Source organism: Ictidomys tridecemlineatus, chromosome 8, assembly GCF_052094955.1.
Source record: "Ictidomys tridecemlineatus isolate mIctTri1 chromosome 8, mIctTri1.hap1, whole genome shotgun sequence".
Lineage (NCBI taxonomy): Eukaryota > Metazoa > Chordata > Mammalia > Rodentia > Sciuridae > Ictidomys > Ictidomys tridecemlineatus.
In genome coordinates this window covers 126,006,196-126,028,336 of record NC_135484.1, presented here as the reverse complement: position 1 = coordinate 126,028,336, position 22,141 = coordinate 126,006,196, and the positions used below count along the sequence as shown (strand labels likewise).

The following is a 22,141-nucleotide window of genomic DNA, read 5'->3' as shown; positions in this document are numbered from 1 at the left end:
TTTTATTTCCTCAGGTAATAGAAAACAACAATGGAAAATATCAATGGAACTTCTGAAGGATACTTCATTCTACTGGGATTTTCTCATTGGCCTAACCTGGAAACAGCTCTTTTTGTTGTAATCTCTATATTCTACTTGATGACACTGATAGGTAATTTGTTGATCATCATCCTCTCATACCTGGATTCCCGTCTCCACACTCCCATGTACTTCTTCCTCTCAAACCTCTCTTTTCTGGATCTCTGCTACACCACCAGCTCCATCCCCCAATTGCTGGTTAACCTCTGGGACCCAGAGAAAACCATTTCTTATGCTGCTTGTATGATTCAACTCTACTTTGCTCTTGCTCTGGGAACCACAGAGTGTGTCCTGCTGGTGGTGATGTCCTATGATCGTTATGCAGCTGTGTGTAAACCCCTGCATTATGCTGTCCTCATGCACCCTCGACTCTGCCAATCCTTAGCTGTGGCTTCCTGGGTAAGTGGCTTTATTAACTCAGCACTCCATTCCCTCATTACCTTCTGGGTACCCCTGTGTGGACATCACCAAGTGGATCACTTCTTCTGTGAAGTTCCAGCACTCCTGAAATTGTCATGTGTTGATACTCATGCTAATGAGCTGACTCTCATGGTCACAAGCTCTATTTTTGTTCTCACGCCTCTTGTCCTCATTCTAACATCCTATGGTGCCATTGCTCAGGTTGTACTGAGGATGCAGTCAACTACTGGACGTCAGAAAGTCTTTGGGACGTGTGGAGCCCATCTTATGGTTGTTTCCCTCTTTTTCATTCCAGTTCTCTGCATTTATCTTCAACCACCAACAGAAAATTCTCAAGATCAAGGGAAGTTTATTTCCCTGTTTTATACTGTTGTCACACCTAGCCTCAACCCACTCATCTATACCCTCAGAAACAAAGACATTAGAGAGGCAGTTAGAAGACTAATGGGAAGAGAATGACCTATGTACTTGTGACATTAACAGTGTAATAATACATCAAACTCAGTTTATAACTCCCATCTGAAGATGGTACTATCAATTCTTAATTCTGCAGAATCTGTCTTTCTAGGCAGGATAATTTTGTCTCCTATCTTGGTTTATTTAGAGACTAATAGTAAACCTTCAATACTTTTCTCCAACACTGTTGTTCTTTGATGAACAATAAGTATTGAGGGGAATTTGGAACATGTTCTTTCATACCATTTATGTGTTACAAGTTCACTAATTGTAGCACAACAATGAGTTATGTACCATAAGTAATTGTCTTATATTTCTTTTCTTTTCCTGGCATGGCAGTAAGAAATATATATATATATATATATATATATATATATATATATATATATATATATATATGCACACACACACACACATACATACATACATATATATATGTATATATATAATTACATATATTTTCTATACTATATACTATATAGTATAGTTTCTACAATATAAGTATAGAAAATGGTATAGTATATTTATAGTATAAATTGAAAGTTCTGATAAGTAGTTTGCTGAATATTAGTCATCATAATTTGCATATAATTTGGTGAAGTATATGTTTGAAGCACCTGGGCTACCTAGAAATCCATAAAGAATATTTGTGGTAGTTCAAGACATAGAGTTCAAAAATTACTTGGAAGTAAATGGGATTTTAAAAATAATAACTTGAAAATGTATTGGAGAAAATTGTGATAAATACTGTTGTGTGGAGGTTGTTATCTTCAGTTTTAAGCTTGATCTAATATATTTTTATTAATATATACTGAACATTAATTATATTTTACAAATTAAAGAATCTATTTTTATGAAAAGAATGGTTTATTGTTTACATAATTATTAAAATTTTCTATATGAAATATGAGAACTATATATTCACCCTATTAATTGTCAGTCATATCAATTGTAGTACAAGAAACTATAAGGAAATAAAATAAAGTAACATTTGGCAATATAAGAATTTTATCTATGAGTCAATTGTCACCTATAGTCTTTGAGGGCTTTGTAAATGCTAATTTAAACAATTTGCTTCATTATAAAATAAAACTACACATTAGACTTCCACTGAATTTCCTGTATGGTTTGCAATTATACTAATTGTGCTCACTTTGAACTCTTTATGTGTCTTTAAAACTAAGTAAGAATCATGTATATAACAGAACTTTTAGTCTGTATACTGTGAAATAGCACACGAATACAAATTTTTTAAAGCATAAAAATGTACGTTAGTATTTTGGACCATATTTCACTGTGAAAAGCTTATGATTTTGCACAACTTGTGCTACATTTCCATCTTTACCATACTTTATTTTCTTTCAGATTTTTATAAGTATAATTGAAAAAAAAATGTACATATTTATGGCTAAAATGTGAAGTTTTATATATGCATATTAAGAAATTATTTTTTTGATTCAATTAACATGTCTATCATCCTACACAATTTCCATCTTTACCACACTTTTTTTTTTCTTTCAGATTTTTATAAGTATAATTGAGAAAAAATAACATGTCTATCATCCCACACAATTATAATATTGTTGTGAGGTGAAATCTACACTTTTAAGTATTATCTGGTAAACAATACAGTAGCAATACTTAAAGTCACCATGTTTTATAATACAGCTCAATTGTCTTCCTTTCTGAAAATTTGTATCTTTATCCAACCTCTACCTAGTTTTCATTTCCCTCTGAATTTCCAGATCCAGCAGTCTAGTTGTCTGTGCCTTTATGAGTTCAAATTTTTAGATTCACATATAAAAGTGAACATGCAATATTTGTCATTTTCTACATGGCTTATTTCAATCAGTATAATGTCTTCGAGTTTTGCCACGTTATTGCAAGTGTAAGGACATCTCAGCTACATTGCTTTAGGCCTTAATCTCTCTGAATTTCTGTTTCTTCTTATTAAAAAGAGTATAGTAATACAGCTTGCCTCAGAGGGTCATTTTGAGGATGAGTGAATTAGGTAAAGTGTTCTGGATATTTTTTGGGATGTAGTAAATAGTATATACTCTGAGGCAATGTTGGTAATGGTGATTGTCATAATCTATGAAATTTCTCTATAATAAAAATGATAACAGGGGCTGGGGTTGTGGCTCTGTGGTAGAGCACTTGCCTAGCATGTGTGAGGCACTGGGTTAGATCCTCAGCACCATATTAAAATAAAAAAAAAATAAAATAAAGGTATTGTGCCCATCTAAAGTTAAAAATAAATGAATAAATAAATAAAAATTATAACAGGGTTTCATTGGTTACTTAAAGACCACAGGTCACTTTTTGGCCATGTCTTGGATTTCTTGTACCCAGTTATAGGCAACTGTTATTAAGAGCTTTTTCTGGCTTAGAATTTTATGGTTAGCTCAGACTGTTTCATTTATCAGTCTGTTTAGTCTGATCACATGGCCCAATTCTGTCTAGTAAACTACTGAAATGGCAAGGGGAATAGAGGAGAAAACATCACTGGGAAGTTGATAGGAGAAACAAGGAGTAAGTTGGAGACAGTGTTACCACAGGGCATGGGTGTCCAGACTTCCAACAACAAACTGTGGGCCATTGACAGGGGGCATGCCTGGATGGCAGGGATCACCAAGGTTCTCAGCATCTGCCTGAGACCTTGAGAAATCCAATATAGTTCATTGAAAACTTTACTCCAGGGTCTGGTCACCCCTAGAGAACATCAAAAGGACAAATTGTGAGTCCTGTACCCACAAATTTGGCCACCAGAAACTAGGATGAGATCCCCTTTGTGCCTTTGTGTGGAGGAACCATTGTCTTTTGGAAGCTTCAAATTCCTGCTTCATAAATTACCATGCTTGTACCATGTATTATATATCTATATCAATATATTATATGTGTATAATTTATATGTGATATATATATATATAATTTCATTATTTCATTTTCTTTCATCATTCATTCATTTGTATTCCTCTGTCAAGATACTTGGCAAATGTCCTGCAGTCTGCAAAGCCATGACCTAGCTGGCATCCTATAATTACATAATTGCAATGTTTTCACATTGGCATTATAGATACAGATGTTGCCCCCTACTATGTGGATACCAGGACACTGAGGCTTTTATCTTCACAGCCATAATTATCCTCATACCACACCTTCTCATGCTCTTACAGGTGGATTGCATATAGTGATTTGATATTTCATGATATCACATACAGGTGCAAAGAAAACCATCATCATTTATATTCTCCTATCATGTGTCTCCCCTATGCAATGAGAGTTGAGAGCTAGATGATATAGATCAATAGATATAAGAATAGATATAGCTATAAATTATAAATACAAATATCTGTCTCCAAAATACTTGCTAATCCCAGGGTAAGTTCCTTAATCTTTTCAATATAATTTTCGCCCTCAGTGTAAATATTCTCAATAAAATATGAGAAAAATTGAGGGCATACTTCCATGCTATGTGTCTATTCTGAGAACTATCCTTTAACCTGTGCACTATATATGTTTATCAGGCTTAGTGTTATATAGCTAGGTTCTGGAACTGTTGATCACATTCAGTATCGTTCTCATGAGGGAATGGTATTTTAACATATGAAAATCAATAATTGAAATTCATAGTATTAATAGAGTTAGGAAGAAATTTTAAAAAAATAGTCTATGCATAAAAAGCTTTGATGTCCATCACATTCCACCATCCTTGCTAATCCCCTGTCCCGTCTCTTTCCCTCCCACCCCTCTAGGGGATTAGCAAGGATGGTGGAATGTGATGGACGTCATTATACAAATTAGATGTATGAAGACTTGAATTGGGTGTCTACATACTTTATATACAAACAGAGATACAAAAATTGTGGTATAATTACATCTGTTACACATCCACGTTTTTACATATCTGTATATGGGGAAAAAATGGGGGTTCATAACCCACTTGAATCAAATGTATGAAATATGATATGTCGAGAGCTATGTAATGTTTTGAACAACTAATACTAAAACAATGCAAAAAAATTGTGAGATATATATATATATATATATATATATATAATAAGATTTGTAATGCAGAAAAAAATGATAACAACAACAACAAAGATTTGTAATGCAGAAAAAAACAATAATAACAACAACAACAAAAGAATATCATTCCCTTAGATTAGGTAGAGGGAAGTGAAAGGAGGGGAAGGCAGGGGATGTGGGGATAAGAAGATAGTAGAATGAAACAGACATTATTACTTTATGTATACATGTGACTGTATGACCAATATGATTCTCCACGATGTATACTCAGAAAAATAAGAAATTTTATCCCATCTATATATGATAGATCAAAGTATATAAGTGCATTCTACTGTCATATATGACTAATTAAAACAAACACAAATTAATTTAAAAAATGAAAATAAAAAGCTTTGAACAAAATATAACCTTTCATGATAAACACTCTCAGTGAGCCAAGAATAATTTTTTAAAAAATCGCAAACTTGAAAAGAAAACCTACAAAAAAAGAAGCCAATATCATACGTACTGGTAAAAGACTGAATACTTTCCCCTTAAGATTGAGGCTAAGGAAAAGATTGTTGCTTCTAGTTCTTCCATTCAAAATTATCCTAGCTATTCTAGCCCGTACAATAACACATAAAAAGAAATTGAAGTCATAAAAGCTACAGGTTTATAAATAAAAGTCTATATTTCTGGATGACACAATCATGTACTTAGAAAACCAAAAGAATTTATAAAGACACTACCAATAGGTGCATTCACAGCATATAGGGTCAATATTTAAAAATCACACTGTATTCCTATAGTGATATTACAAAAATTAAATACTTAGGGATGGATTTGACTAAACGTTAATATCTATACAGCAAAAACTTGAAATTGCTCCAAGAGAAAATAAGATAAATAAATGCACATAAAAGCTATATTGATAAATCAGAAAAGCCAAAGTCAAGTTGTTAGTTCCTAATAGAGTGATATAATTCAATGCAAATATAATAGAAATTCTAGTAGACATTTTTGTGTGTGTGCATGGAAATAACATATAGTATTTTTTAAAATGTAAAAATATAAAAATGTTTAAAAATATTTTAAAAAAATTAAAAATATAAAATAATAAAAATCTTTCAAAATTATTATTTTAGAAATGAAAGGTAATCTACAACCTAGAGGAAAACATGAGCAAAACATTAGGTACACAAAGGGTTTATGTCTAGAACAAATTACCCTGAAAAATAAATATAAGCAAAAAATGACCCAATAAACAGTAAGCAAAATATTTAAATGTAAGTTACACAAAATAAAATATATGAAGCACACAAAAAGAAGGTAACACCAGCCTCAATTATAACCACAGTAAAAAATTATAATCCCAATAAAAAATAAGTATAAACATGATTGAGAGGCTAAAAGTACAACATGAAAAACATCATGTTTTGGCAGCTTGAACTCTCATATTCTGCTGTTTAAAGTTAAAAAGGAAGACCAGCTTTGTATAACTTTCTGACAGTCACTTATAAAGGTGTATATACACTAAGCATCCATCAGCCCCATTCTTATGTATTAACTAAGTTTCTTTAAAATGACAACAAAAATACTTCTATATAAATTATCATGGCCACCTGATTCATGGAAGATAGAAATTATAAGATACCTCAAAGTCCATCACAGATAAGTGAATACATTTTTACCTATTCATAATTTGGAATTATAACCAGCAATACAAAGAACTGATAATTCAATGACATAATAAATTTCAAAAAACATCTAGCTGAATAAAAGAAGCCACATTATGTTCTATATAATTGCATTTATTTATTATACCAATGGAAAAACTGGAATGAAAGCAAATCAGAGGTCAACTAATTATGGGTGAAGTTATGGGTGGAAGGAATAAATCAACTACAAAAGGAAACCAAGTTTGAGATTAATGGACATGTTCAATGTCTTGACTGTGGTGGTGTTTACAGTTTTGCACTCAGTAAAATGCACTGCATTGTATACCTCAAAATGTGTAGATTTTATTATGTTTAAATTTTACTTCAATAAACCTAAAAAAATAGATCCATTTATACAGAAGCTGAAGTGCCACATGAGGTATTCTAAATGTAAGATTAAAGTGGAGGCAAAGGAATCTCTCTTCATTTGTTAAGCTTGTGTGATATGTGAAATGATCTCATTACATGACCTCAGATATTTATAGGAATTATGTTACATATATAAGCCTGGGTTGGGGAATAGGTCCAAGCACATGGAACTCTACCCTATATTACCATTCATGTTGGGTGAAAATTTTAAAAATTATATGTATAAAGAGCAATGAAAACAAATTTTGCAGGCAGAGAATCCAGGCAGAGTTAATAATGTAATGAGGACATATTCAGCAACTGAGAGAATTTGTATAATATTTTTTAATCTTAGTTTTAAAATAATTCACACAGGATTTTAATCACATCTAGATCATAAAAGGAATGTAAAATTACAACGAATGTCTGTCTAATACCTACAAAACTACAATTAATATCTAGATGCAGCTACAAAAGCAAAATAAAAATAGAGCATTCAAATACTCATTCTTTAGACCACTATTTCTGTAAATTGACCAACTTCAACTGAATCTATGTGTTTAAAGCAAGATGGTAAAGTAGCACTATTCTAGTTTCTGATGCCAGGAGTGATATGTACAACATATTCAAGAATTACAAAAATGCAATTCGGTAAGTGGACAATACATACATATTTTCTGGTTCCCAGTTTATGAAGACACATTATTTAGAGTATAAATCACAATTTGGAGACTTATTCACACCATCTATGTACTTCTAAATCCCCTGAAAAACTAGAGGGCAGTGAGAAATCTATCTCTGGCTTGAGAGTATCTCTCAGTTATGATCATCAATATAATTAAATATCACTAAGAGTAAAAAATTAAAGCTTATGGGTGATATTACTTCTAACATTAAAAATGAATAAGATTTCAAAATAGTTTGTAAGTTTCTCAAAAACTAAAAATATTTGGGCAGAAATTCTAAAGAAATGAAATCAGTACCTCAAAGAGATATCTGCACTCCCATTGTCATTGCAGCACAAGAGCCAAGGTTAGAAAACAACCTAAGTGTTCATAGATGGATAAATAGATAAAGAAAACATCACACACACACACACACACACAGAGGAATATATAACATATTAAATAATGAAATGTTATTCAGCCATAAAAAGAAAATCCTGCTCTTTATGACAACATGGAAGAAACTAAAGGACATTGTGATAAATGAAGTAAATATACACAAATAAATACGATTCACATAAATGTATAATGTAGGGAGCTTGAACTCATACAAGCATGGTGGTTTCTAGGGATTGGGGAGTGAAAAAAGAAATTGGTCAAATGGTACAAAAACTGTGTTATTAAATGAATAAGTTCTGATAATGTAATCTAGATCATGGGAATATATTTAGTAATATCATACTACATACTTGAAGCTTTCTTAAAAAACGATTTTACATGTTCACAACTGCACATAAATTCATACACATGACATGGTAACCATATGAAATGATGGAAGTGATACTATGACTGGGGTACTCATTTCAACCTGCATGAATAATAGGCTCATAATTTTGCTTTGTACACTTTGAAAATATACAATTTTATTTGTGAATCATATCTCCATTAATCTGGAAAAATAAAAAAGTAAAGGCTTATTTAGAGTAATACAATTTAACAAAGAATACTGATGTTAAGAGATCTTTTAAGTACACAGTAAAAATAAGGAGATGGAAACATTAATTTCCTGGATTTGATCAGTTCACACTGTGCACATGCATTGAACAATTACACTGTTCTATATAACTATGTGGAGATTCTCTGTTTTAATGTAAAATCTTTAAAAAGAAAAGTTTTAAGGTAGTTTCAATATGTCAATAACTAAACCAACTAAAGCAAACTAAATGTATAATATTTTTTCCTCTTCTTTCATTTAACAGCATCAACTTCTTACCAGAATTACTAACTGGTACTTAGAATCAAAATTTATTGCCCCATTACTTGTTGTTTTAAATCTGAAAAGAAAATAACAAATTAAGTCATATATAGATAGATCAACTTTTATCTTATATTTCCATTTTCTCCATAAAAAAAGTTCTGTTTAGATGTAAGGTGTGATATATTGTGTTACCATGAATCCCACAATCAGGAGAGAGAAAATGCTCTAAGAGAAAATGTTAATGAAGTGAATGAAGAATAAATGAAGGCTAGGTGTGGGTGGAAGAACAAATGAATTATTTTGAATAGATGTTTTCCTATACTGTCTCATGTGACAAGTTATAGAGACCCACTAAATAAATTATTCATGCAATTTAGTGTCTTTAAAAAAGTATACTTCAGCCAGAGTTCACCATATAATAAACCATGTTATTTGCCGTATTTACCATTAACCTTTACTGTGACATATTTTAGCTAATTTTGAAGTCTGTTCCATGACCAAAAACACCATTAACTCTGTTATTCTTCTCTCTCTCTCAGTCTCTGTCTGCCTCTCCTATCTTGATATATATATATAATATATAATATATTATATATTATATATTATATATTATATATTATATATATATATTATACATATTATATATTATATATATAATATGTAGATAGAGATACATAATTACATGTAAACAAATTATATACATAAATGGCAAATTTATAAATTAGCATACTAATGTCTGTTAGAAATATGTCAAATATGTTTGCAATAATCTCTTCATAATGGTACAAATGTGTGTGCATACACATATACATAGACATAGACATTTCTATATGTTGATACTCCAGCAAGTGAAATGAAATACAGAATTTTTAAAGCCTAATTTGGTACAAATCAAAAACATTTATTTCTTAATAATATTTCAAAATTAACCACTAAAAATTACAATAAATTTAGAACTGAACAGTCCAATGTATAGTGAATTGTTGACAACTTAAAATAAATCTCAAAGAAGCAAAGAAATCATACTTCAAGTTTGGCTAGACACAATGAAGAAAAATTGGGGGACATATGGCTACCTTGTCACATCTCTCACTATCACCCCATCTGTCTTCTAAGTGCCCCTCTTACATCTTTGTTTCTGAGGGTGTAGATAAGAGGGTTGAGGCTAGGGGTGACAACAGTATAAAACAAAGCAATGAATTTTCCTTGGTCTTGAGAAGTTTCTGTTGGTGGCTGGAGATATATGCACATGACTGGAATGAAAAAAAGGAAAACAACCATAAGATGGGCTCCACAGGTCCCAAAGACTTTCTGAAGTCCAGTAGTTGTCTGCATCCTCAGTACAGCCTTGGCAATGGCACCATAGGAGCTGAGAATGAGAATAAGTGGTATGACAACAAAAATGGAGCTCATCACCATGAGAGTCAGCTCATTAGCATGGATATCAACGCAGGATAATTGGAGCAATGCTGGAACTTCACAGAAGAAGTGATCCACCTGGTGATGTCCACACAGGGGTACCCAGAATGTAAAGGAGGAATGAAGTGCTGAGGTAGTAAAGCCACTTACCCAACAAGCCAAAGCCAACATGTGACAGAATCGAGGGTGCATGATGACAGTGTAATGCAATGGTCTGCATACAGCTACATAACGATCATAGGACATCACCACCAAAAGCACACACTCTGTGGTTCCCAGAGCGAGGACAAAGTAGAGTTGAACCAAGCAACCAGCATAAGAAATGGTCTTCTCTGGGCCCCAGAGATTCACCAACAGCTGGGGGATGGAGCTTGTGGTATAGCAGAGATCCAGAAAGGAGAGGTTTGATAAGAAGTAGTACATGGGAGTGTGGAGATGGGAGTCTATGTGTGACAGGATGATGATGAACAAGTTGCCTATCAATGTTATCAAGTAGAATATCAAGATAAGCACAAAAAGTGTTGCTTCCAGGTGAGGCCACTTAGAAAACCCCAGTAAAATAAAATAGCCTTCAGAACTTGCATTATTTGCCATCATCATTCAATTTTTTTTCCTATTTTTAGGAAAGAATCACTTAAACTTCAAAAGCTATATATACATTGTCAAATACTTGCAAAGAGATTAAAGAAAAATGTGTCAATTCCAATTGTAACACTATGTTCATTAATGGCAGTAATTTTTTTCTCATTTTCATTGTATGTTTCATTCAGACATTTGTGCTGTTGCAGAAATGATAAGTAACTTCTCAAGTGAGTGACTTCATACAATTCCTAAATTAATATTTGTTATAGAAAAAGGAATAACTTTAGTCTTAATGGTTTTCTATATAAATAAATGTTTATCAGGTGAAGAAATACAATTTGGGAATGACATTAGAATATAAATAATATTAGCTTATAATTAACTGAATATGATTATAGAGATAATAAAATATTATTAATAAATTATTTATGCTAGCAGTTTATTTCTAGACTAAAAATAACACAAACACACACACATGCATATACACCAATTCACAAGAATTCACAGTCTGAATAAAACTGAGTGGAGAAATCAGTGATGGTATGCTTTCAATTTGCAATGCAAATAAAATTAATAAATATCTTTTGAACACAAAAGATAAATATATTAAAAATGTGGGAGCAAGAGAAATGGAGGGTTTGGGGATGCAGGAAAGAGGAGAGGAGCTCTAATTGTAGTACTTGGACTTTAAAGTGTGTATACCACATGGCTGTGAGGCCACTACAACAGGATTTAAAGAGAGTTCCTAAGAAGTTTCATATACTTCAAAACAATAATGAGGTGTTATGTAAGCCTGAGTCAAAATTTAGGTTTTCCCTTATTTGTAACAGGTTTCTGAATAGACATTAACTAATAGTAAAATATAATTGAAGATATGTGAACACTGTATAAAAATACAGTAACAAATTTATTAATATTTATTGCAGTTTTTCCTTTATAAAAAAAATGATGCACTGATACTTCAATTCTTATTTGCTTATTTTCTCTGTGCACTATCAATCACTCATAGAAAAGATAAACACTATTTTATTATATAGTATTTTCTACACAATACACTAACCCACCACTTAAATATTCCTGAATAGTTTTGTCATGCCACTTCTTCAGTTTCTTCCCATTTCTCAACCAGTTCTCCTTTTCATAATCTTAGAAAATATTACAAAGACAAATTCAGCTAAATGGACTCAGCTTCAGTCTTTGGGAAATTCTTCATGCTTCATATTGTGCAATTTTGTGTCTTAAAAATGATGTAATGGTTCTCTAAGGTACAAGATGTCTTAAAAATGATGTAATGGTTCTCTAAGGCTGCAAGGTCATTGAACTCAAAAACCATGAAAACTTTTTGTGATGCAGCATCATTTTCTTCCCTTATGCAGCTGCTTGGATTAATTTTAAAGTATCACCTGTGATATCACTTCATCTGTTGCATAACATATATTCCAGCATTCTTCCAGAAATTAAAAAAGGCATACAATATGAAAGACTAAATAGAAAATAGATGATTCATGTAGAGAAAATGTCAGAGCTTTAATTTTCTTCTTGCTGGAAGAAAGAGGAAAACGAAGATCCTATCAAACATAATTTTAATGATCTATGAATTAAGTTATCCTCTTTTCTTTTAAAGCAAATACTATCAGGCAAAAACATGGCTTAGAACTCATTATTATAAACAGACATTTTTCTAATTCTGTCATATTCATTCCTACATGGTTTATTCTTTTAATTTTAATTTATTTAAAATCCTTTTTTATTAGGCAGCTATTTGTAGCTGTGACCAAAACAACTTAAAGTAGAAAATGTTTATTTGGGGCTCACAGTTTCAGAGTTTCAGTCCAAGGTTTGCTGACTCAATTGCTCTGGGCTTGAACTGATGCAGAACATCATGGCAGAAGGATGGTGAGGAAAGCTGTCAGCTCATGGCAGCTGGGAAGCAAAGAGAAAGAAAGGGGCCAGGGGTAGATAAACCCTTCCAGGGCATGTCCCTAGTGACCTCCTTTTTCCAACTATGGCCATCTTCCTGTAGTCCATTCAACTACTAATGGATTAATTATTTGATGAATTCAAAGCACTAGTCATTGCCTAAAAACTCCATTTCTGAAATTTTTCTTATGCAGGACCATGCTTCTAGGACATAACTTTTGGGGACATTGTAGTTTCGAACCATAGCACTTCTATGCATTTATAGGACACAATGTAGTATCTTGAAATATGTAGACATTGTGAAATGATTATATCAAACTGGTTAACATATATATCACCTCACATATTTATCACTTTTTGTAGTGAGAGCATTCTAAATCTACTATTTTGGCAATGTGAAAATGTAACAGTTACATCAACTTCTGTCAATACTGACCTTACCGTGTTTGTCCACCTTTCCTGTCATTCTCCTCTTGGTCTATAACCTCACCATGTATAAACTGATGGAGGGGTTCTCTGCTTGTCATGCAATTGACAACATGAACCTAATTGTTTTCTTATGCCATTTTTGCTAAAGTGCTTCATTCTATTCTATAGCAGAGTGTGAAAATGATTGTGATCATCATTGCCACAGAAGATAGAGCTTCAGTTTGTCCAAAAGATTTGCTTTAGAAGAATTTGGAAACACATTAGGGTATTGAAGGTATCAGGGGATATACTCCTTATCCCAGACCAAATGGGACCTTTGTGAAAATAAGATGAATAATGGGATTTTCTTTCTTTGACTGGGGCCTTTGGGAGGATAAATCCCAAAGTTATAATTAATGCCCTTCAAACAGCTGTCCTGGTTAGAATGGTGTAATGTTTGCAGAATAAAACTCTTCACAGAAATACCTTCATTATATTGTTGTGGTCTTCCTGAGAGGACAGTAAATTTATCACTGAGCAGCATGGAAAAAGATGCTGTGAGTTATATCAACAATAAAGGAAACATGTTGTCCTGAATCATCTGACTTATTCCCTCAGTTGTCCATGAGGCAAATACTCAAGTTGATAAGACAATCTGTTAGAAGTAGTGAAGGATTAGGTGCAATGAAACTGAAAAACTGGAAAATGCAAAGATTAAACTTCATATAGAAGTAGAAGCATGTAGAGCTCTCCTACAATACGTGTACTTTCCTGATTTTCTTTTACATTGACTTCCAAACTGGCTTCAAATACAGTTCAGTAATAGAGTGCTTGCCTAGCATATGCAGGTTCATGCATTCCATTCCCAGAACTGCAAGGAGAAAAAAATCAATTCCATTTTTATCTTTTCAGATGTTTAGTAAGAAATCCAAATATAATTTAAATTTTTTATATATTGTATTCTGTTTCAATTGATAAAAATTGCTGATATATTTATAGGGTCAAATGTGATGCTGTGATGTATGTTATTATGGTTTAGATGTGGTGTCCCCCAAAGGCTCATGTGTGAGACAATTATGCAGGTACAGGGCAGAAATGATTGGGCTATGAAAGTCTTAACCCAATCAGTGAATTGATACCCTGATAGGAATTAACTGAGTGGTAATTGAAGTGGTAGAGTGTGGCTAGAGGAATTGGGAATTGGGGCATGAATTTGGGGTATATATTTTGTATGTGGAAAGTGGTGACTCTGTCTCTGCTTCCTGATGATGTGAGCTACTTCCCTCTGCCATACTCTTCTGCCCTGATGTTCTGCCCCACCTCAAGCCCCAAGGAATGGAGCCAACCTTCTATGGACGAAGACCTCTGAAAGACTGAGCCCTCAAATAAATTCTTCCTCCTCTACAGTTATGCTAGTCAGGTCATTTAGTCACAGCAGCAAAATGCTGACTAAAGCACATACACATGATGTGGAATGATTAAACCAAATTAATTAACATATTCATTTCCTCACATAATATTTCTTGTGGTGAATTTTTTTAAAAAAATATCATTAGCAGGCTGGGGCTGTAGCTAAGTGGCATAGAGCTTGCTTAGCAAATGTGAGGCACTGGGTTGGATCTGTAACACTATATACAAATAAAATAAAGGCATTCTGTCCATCTACAACTACAAAAAATTTTTAAAAAAATCATCTCATAAGCAATTTTGAAATGTAAATATTCTTAAATGTAGTCACCATGCAATGCATTAGATCTCTTGAATTTATTCTCCATAACTTAACTTTGCTTCTTTTGGAAAACATATTTCTTTTTGATTACGCTTCCTCCAACCCCAGATTGTGTTAATAATCATTTCACTTTCAACTGCTATGAATCTGATTCTTTTAGATTTTATATATCATACAGAGATATCATACAGCATTTGTCTTTCTGTTTCTGGCTAATTTCCTTGAGCATAATGTCCTCCAGGTCCATTAATGTCATCAAAAATATAAGAATTTTCTTCTTTCCTTCAACCTTAATAGTGCTCCATTGTATAAATACACCTTATCTTTTATTCATTCATATGTTAACAGATATTTGTGTTCCTTCCATATCTCCATTATTCTGAAATAATGTAATGAACATGAGAGTACATATATCTGCAGTGAATTCTTATATTTTGGTGTTACCTAGATACTCATTTTCAATATAAATTGGACTTTCTCATATTAGAAGTAGGATTGAGTCACCTTTAACAGTTTTTAGTTTCTGCCTTCTCCATGTTCCCTAAAGTAGTTGATGGAGATACCTGCCTATACAGCTGCCTCCTGAGAACAACTTTTTTTATGGGAGAACTAGATACAATCTATTTGACTTACCCTACTGCTTGGCATGGACAGTATAGATATGTTGCAGAGAGCACCTCAAATCCACAGAATGGACCTCCTAGACTCATGCCAGCTTGCCCTAAACCCACCAAGTAAAATTCCCTGCTTGGGTAATGTCCTGAACTCCAATACTCTAAGACTTTAATCCTCAGTTATGTTGCATTCTCTACATTCTCTCTCTCTCTTTCTCTCAACCTTCCTCCTTCTTGTCACCCACCCCCAACCACTGGTTGAACATTCATGTATATGAGGGCTCTTTCACTTTATATTAGATCTGACTGGGAGGTATGTCAGCCTTCTTTCTGTTGGATCTTTAAAACATTTGTTAATCATGAATTTTGTTTTGCTATCCTTGGTGTCTGTCTAACTTGACTAGCACACTGAAACCTAACCTCTTTTTTGGTCAACATTCCACTTAAGTGGCCATGTTGACAGAGACAAACTGGAAACAGATCTGAGAAGAACTACAAGATGTTTGTAAGCATAAAAAGGCTTCTAGTGAGCAAGAACACTTGACCAACCATAAGATAATTAGACATCAGACTGATTCAAGGATAAAGAAATATCTTATGGAAGCCACATTATCAACATTCACAACCACATCAATTGGAGCCCATTAAGGGAGGGCTAGTGTTTATAACCACTGTCTAGAGATTCATGAAGACTGGAAGAAAACCTGACAGTATCTTTTGACATACTCATTTTCATTTCTTTAGATAGAGAAGAGAAATTTCTGGATCACAACTTAGAGGAGGGAGAGCTCATTTGAGGGTTCACTCTTTCAGATGTCTCAATCCATAGACAAATGGCTCTATTCCTCAGGACTCCAGGTGAGACAGGAACAACATGGCAGAAGAATGTGGTAAAGGGAAGTGGCTTATGTGGTGATTAGGACACACAGATAGAGATCTCCACTTGCCAGATACAAATATATACCCTAAAGCCATGACCCAATTCCCTCCTCCAGCCACACCCTACCACTTCAGATACAACTCAGTTAATCCCTATCAAGGGATTATTTCACTGATTGAGTTAAGACTCTCAGAACCCAGTCATTTCTGCTCTGTACCTTGTATTATCTCACACATGAGTTTTGGGGGACATCTTACATCCAAACCATAACATATAGCAATTCTATTTTTATCTTGTGAGGAAATGTCATCATATTTTCAATAATACTTATATGTATTACACTCAGAGCAAATGTATATAGGATTCCTTTCTCCACATTCTTTTGTTTGTTTGTTTTGGTACCAGGGATTGAATCCAGGAGAGAGAGAGAGAGAGAGAGAGAGAGAGAGAGAGAGAGAGAGAGAGAGAGAGAGAGTCTAGATTTTATATATATAAAATCTAGAGACAGGGTCTCACTAAGTGCTGAGGGCTTCTCTAAGTAGCAGAGGCTGGCTTTGTACTTGTGATCCTCCTGCCTCAGCCTTCAGAAACTGTTAGGATTACAGGCAAGTGTCCCCATGACCAGGCTTCCTTCACATTCTTAACAACACTTTTTGTCTATTGTTTTTTTTTGTGTGTGTGATAATAGGCATTCTGAGATGTGAGGTGATATCTCCTTGTGTTTTTAATTTATAATTCCTGAAATATCAATGATGTTGAATATTTTATGATGTCCTCTTTTGAGAAATGTTTATTTAAGGAATTTATGTTTATTTAATATTCAATATTAAATGTTTATTTAAATACTTTGCCTGATTTTAATCAGATTATTTTCTTGCTAATTGAATAATTGGTATTCCTCATATGTTTTAATTAACAGTATCAGATATTTTCAAATGTTTTCTGCTAATTCACGGGTAGTCTCTTCATTCTGTTGTATCTTTTGTCCCATTGAATCTCTTGAATTCAGTAGTCCTGATAGAAGCCCTAGCATTCCTGACTGGAGTAGGTCTTTGATATGTCAACTCTTCAGAAAAAAACTAAGAGTTTTTTTCTCCTTATCTTCCACTTTTGTAGTTAATTTTCTATATTACATGCAATTTTGTTTAAAAGGTCTTTTAATTTATGCACTAAACCCTGACTAAAACTTATATTTTTATTGGAAAAGATTAAAAGGAATATATTCCCAAGAATAGAAATCCAAGATGAGTTATCTGCACCAACTGATACTTGAGAATTACATTATTGTATAAATATAGAAAACAAAATAAAAACTCTCATGAACCTCATTTTTCTCCTATTATTTTATTTTTGTTCCATTTTATAGCAAAATTATTATTCTCTATGATTAATATATTAGTTATCTCTATTTTTACAGTAATAATTCTCTTTATGAAAGTGTTCTCTATAACTGGTAAACTAATACCATTAATAATTTATCTCCATCATCCATTTAAACAACTCTTATCAAGTTCATTATTAATGTCCATGTTTGTAAATGCAGTGGGCAATTTGCAATCCTTTGAATTGCTCCTTTCCCTTCTAACTGAATAGTTCAGAAATGTCAGATATTTTGTAACTGGATGTTGTTTTTTTCACCTGGAATTGTCTTCCCCTGACATTTCCATGATACAAAAATAAGAGAGGGATTATATTTAAGTGTGTCCAATCTCCAACTTGTTAGAAAGTTTTGTGGATTTCTCCATAATGTTTTCAAAAAAGTTCTGGTAGTGTTAGTGCTAACTGTTTTTTATAGAATTTGTAAATGATATTTTAAAAATATTTTATAGGTGTTTGCTTATAGTGTAAAGAAATAAACTTGGTTTTCATGTTATTGTTTTGACATCTAGTAAACATCTCCAAAAATCTCAATTCTACATAGAATGTATATAAAAATCATTTGGAGATTTTTAAACATAGAAAATCATTGTATATGAATAAAGTGTGTTGCGTGTTTTCAATCTTTATAGATTGTTATTCCTTAATGTACTATTTAAATAGTGAAGACTTTTAAGTTATTATTGAATAGAAGTATTAAAGGCAGGGATATTTGACCATTTTCTGATCTTTTAAATCATTGTTTTAAAGATTTCACTATGGGGCTGGGATTGTGGCTCAGTGGTAGAGTGCTTGCCTAGCATGGCGGGACCCGGGTTTGATCCTCATCACCACATAAAAATAAAGGCATTATGTTGTGTCCATCTACACCTAAAAAATATTTTTTAAAAAAGATTTCACCATTAAATATAATATTCATCTTCATTCCTTCTACTCAGCATAAGGTCCAAAATGTAAGAAGTAGGATTATAGATATTGGTAGTTTTTTTTTTTTTGTGTGTGTGTGTGTGTGTATGTAGTGGTGAGGCCAAGTGATATTGAAACTGCACTTTTAAGATGAAACTAAATTCCCACAGCTACTAGCAGGCAGCTGTTGTCAGGGCAGGCAAGACAGAAGTTTGTCCAATTCTGCTGAATGGTGTAGTCTGCATAAGGTGGTAGGCTTCTGCAGCCAAAAAGTGTTGTAGCTCTTAATGTCAAGCTATGCTTTCCAGGGTTGCAACAAACCCCAGCAACTCACTATCCATTTCTTCTTTTCAGGTTATGGTCTTGTGGACTCAAGTAATGAAATCCACAGACCAAGATATGTAACTATAACAGTAGGATTTTTCCAAGAACAGGATCAAAACATTTAGAGTGCAAGAAAGGATCTGATAGCAGGTTTTCACTCTCCAAGTGTGCTAGTCCAGCGGTTTATTTAGCACTTGAGTCACTGCTGTTGGACCAAACTTATATTAATTAGGGATTGAAAAAGTACCCATGTTATTGGTTCAAACATATGATAAATAGTGTTTTGAAAAGTACTAATGCTATTGGTCAATCTTGAGTCCCAACTTCTTTGGGGACAAGAGCATGAGGTACTTCATACATGGCATACATTAAGGGTGTCTGAGTGGCAAATCACTCCCCTCATGCTGGGTGCATGAGTGGCAAACCACTTACCCCATAGGCACAGCCCTGGGCATGAGGCCATATGTTGCAGTCCCTGTGCTTGTTCCACAGCCTGCTCCTTGATTGGTTGCTGCAAGGAGAGTTAGCAAGAAACTGTATTGGTGGCTGTCTTTAATCTGCTTAGCTACTGCCTGAGCATGTATATATGGCAACTGAGCAATAAAATAAGACAAGCTTCCTGCTTGTTCTCAGGAGTTCTTGATTAGCAACTCCACAGCCACACTCTCCTCTACTCTCTTCTGCAGGCCTTCTTGATGAATGAGATAGAGTCCATGCACACTTCCATTCAGGTCTGCTCCATTTCCTTTTTATCATTTTAGATCAGGAAGAAGAAAATTGAGCTTCACTGATGGGGCAACAGTAGTGTGTAGAGCACAGTACTGTTAAAAAGCAGGAGGCTTCAGAATCAGGCTTCCATATCATGCCCACGTATGGTGATGGAAGGATGACAAGTCAGTGGCCCTTGGCTTGCCTGTGTGCTGGCTTTAAGAATCTGGGGCCTATCTGCTTGTATGGTGGACTCCACATGACCAGGCTCATGCTTGCGACCCACACTCCAACCCAGCCAGCTGCTACTCCTACTCCATGGCTCCACTGCTGCTTCTCATCAAGGACCAGTGGGCTCACTGCACAGCCATGTCACTATCCAGATATAATATTAATAATATTAGAGTGTGCATTGTAACAAGATTTTTGACTATCATGAACATTAGAGTTTGAGAAGGAATGCTAAAATGAGTTTTGGAACTATGCTTTACCCTGTAATCTATCCTTATGTATACATTTTGTTAAATTCTTACTTACTCCTTTCATTTATTTTGCCATAAATGCATGTAAAGTGTATTCAACAATTTTTATATCAAATAAAGAGAAGGGTTTTTTTGTATGTTTGTTCTACATATACGAATGTGGTGAATATCATTTTGTTTAACTAATAATGAATTATTGGAATAAACTCAAAATTGTCATAATGTATTATCATTTTGTGTATTTCGCTAATGTTTTAGTTAGCTTTTTCATTGCTATGCCCCAAATGCTTGACAAGAATAAAAGTAAAGAAGGAATAGTTTAGTCTGGCTCATGTTTTCAGCGGTTCGGTCTCTGGTAGGCCAACTCCAGTTGAAGGGTATGGAGAGGAAGACAGCTCAGAGCATGGCCACCAGGAAGCAGAGAGAGCTCTGTTTACCAGGGGCAAAATATAACCCTCAAAGTCTCACTCTCCTTGACCTGCATCCTCCAACCACACCCTACCTGCCTATAGTTAAAACCCAGTTAATCCATCAGTAGATTGATTCACTGATTAGGTGAATCAATCTCTTTAATCAATTTCACTTCTAGAAATTCTTAAATTGTTTCATATATGAGCTTTGAGAGGATACCTCATATCTAAACCATAAAAGCTAGATTCAATAATTACTTCTTAATGATACAGTATTCCTCCTTCTATTATCATTAGATCCACTTTTTATTTCTTATTTCTAACTTCTACATATGTGCGAAAATATTTGACACTTGATTTTCTTCATCATTACAGAAAAAGGATTGAGGGGACAAAATGTAGGGTGGGTAAGGGGAGGAACAATGAAGTGAAACTGACCAAGTTATATGCATTTTTAAATATATTTTTATTAGTTGTGGATGAACCTTTATTTTATTTATTTATATGTGGTGCTGAGAATAGAACTCAGTGCCTCACACATGCTAGGCAAGTGGTCTATCTCTAAGCCACAACCCCAGCCTAGTTATGTGTATAATCCATCAAAATTAATAATCCCACATTTGTGTACAATTATAATGCATAAAAAAATAAATAAAAGACCAGGAAAATAGAGGAAGAGGATCAAGGAGGAAGAGAAAGAGAGAGAAAAGGAAAATACTGGAGAATAAAATGAAGCAAATTATGTTATATTTACTTCAGTGAATCCCACTGTTATGTATACTTATAATGCACCAATAAAATAATGCTTTAATAAACAATTTTAAACAATTTTAGGGAGTACAAGAGGAAAGGAAAGTGTTAAAATTTGAAATATTTAAAGGTTTAGTTTTATTTCATTGAAACATAAAATATACATATATAGTATAGGTTATGCTACTTATGGAATGCCTATGTCAAATGAATTAATTTACTCATCATCTTATCATTTTTTGAAAGTGTTTTGAGAACACACAATTTTGTCTTTTATATAAGTTCAGGCAATACCTTCCTGAATAGGACTTCTAAAACTCAGTGTGTAATACCAAGAATTAATAAGTAAAAATAACACCAAATCCAAAAGTTTCTGCACAGCAAAGGAAAAAATAGCATGAGAAGCAAGCCTATGTAGTTGGAGAAAATCTTTACCAGTTAATTTTCCAGCAGAGGATTAATATCCAGAATTATTAAGAACTCAAAAAATCTTAGACCAAGCAGGCATGGTGGCACATGCCTGTAACCCAATAGCTCAGGAGACTGAGGCAGGAGGATCACGAGTTCAAAATTAGCCTCAGCAATGGTAAGGTGCTAAGTAATTAAGTGAAACCCTGTCTCTAAATAAAATACAAAATAGGGTTAGGGACATGGCTCACTGTTTGAGTGACCCTGAGTTCA

General features: G+C 33.5%; 2 protein-coding genes across 2 annotated transcripts; one reads left to right on the top strand and one right to left on the bottom strand.

The window, feature by feature from the left end:
- The first annotated feature begins 30 nt into the window (after positions 1–30).
- LOC101978655 (olfactory receptor 2J3-like) lies at positions 31–957 on the top strand. The gene has a single exon (XM_078018607.1). It carries the CDS (start codon positions 31–33, stop codon positions 955–957), a length of 927 nt encoding a protein of 308 aa, XP_077874733.1.
- A 9,089-nt stretch (positions 958–10,046) lies between these two features.
- On the bottom strand, positions 10,047–10,970 carry LOC101967620 (olfactory receptor 2J3). The gene has a single exon (XM_005338855.1). It carries the CDS (start codon positions 10,968–10,970, stop codon positions 10,047–10,049), a length of 924 nt encoding a protein of 307 aa, XP_005338912.1.
- Between the last annotated feature and the right edge of the window lie 11,171 nt (positions 10,971–22,141).

What these genes read in the sequence shown, in the direction of transcription:
- LOC101978655 (XM_078018607.1), top strand. Translation starts at nt 31, where the DNA reads ATGGAAAATATCAATGGAACTTCTGAAGGATACTTCATTCTACTGGGA.
- LOC101967620 (XM_005338855.1), bottom strand. Translation starts at nt 10,970, where the DNA reads ATGATGATGGCAAATAATGCAAGTTCTGAAGGCTATTTTATTTTACTG.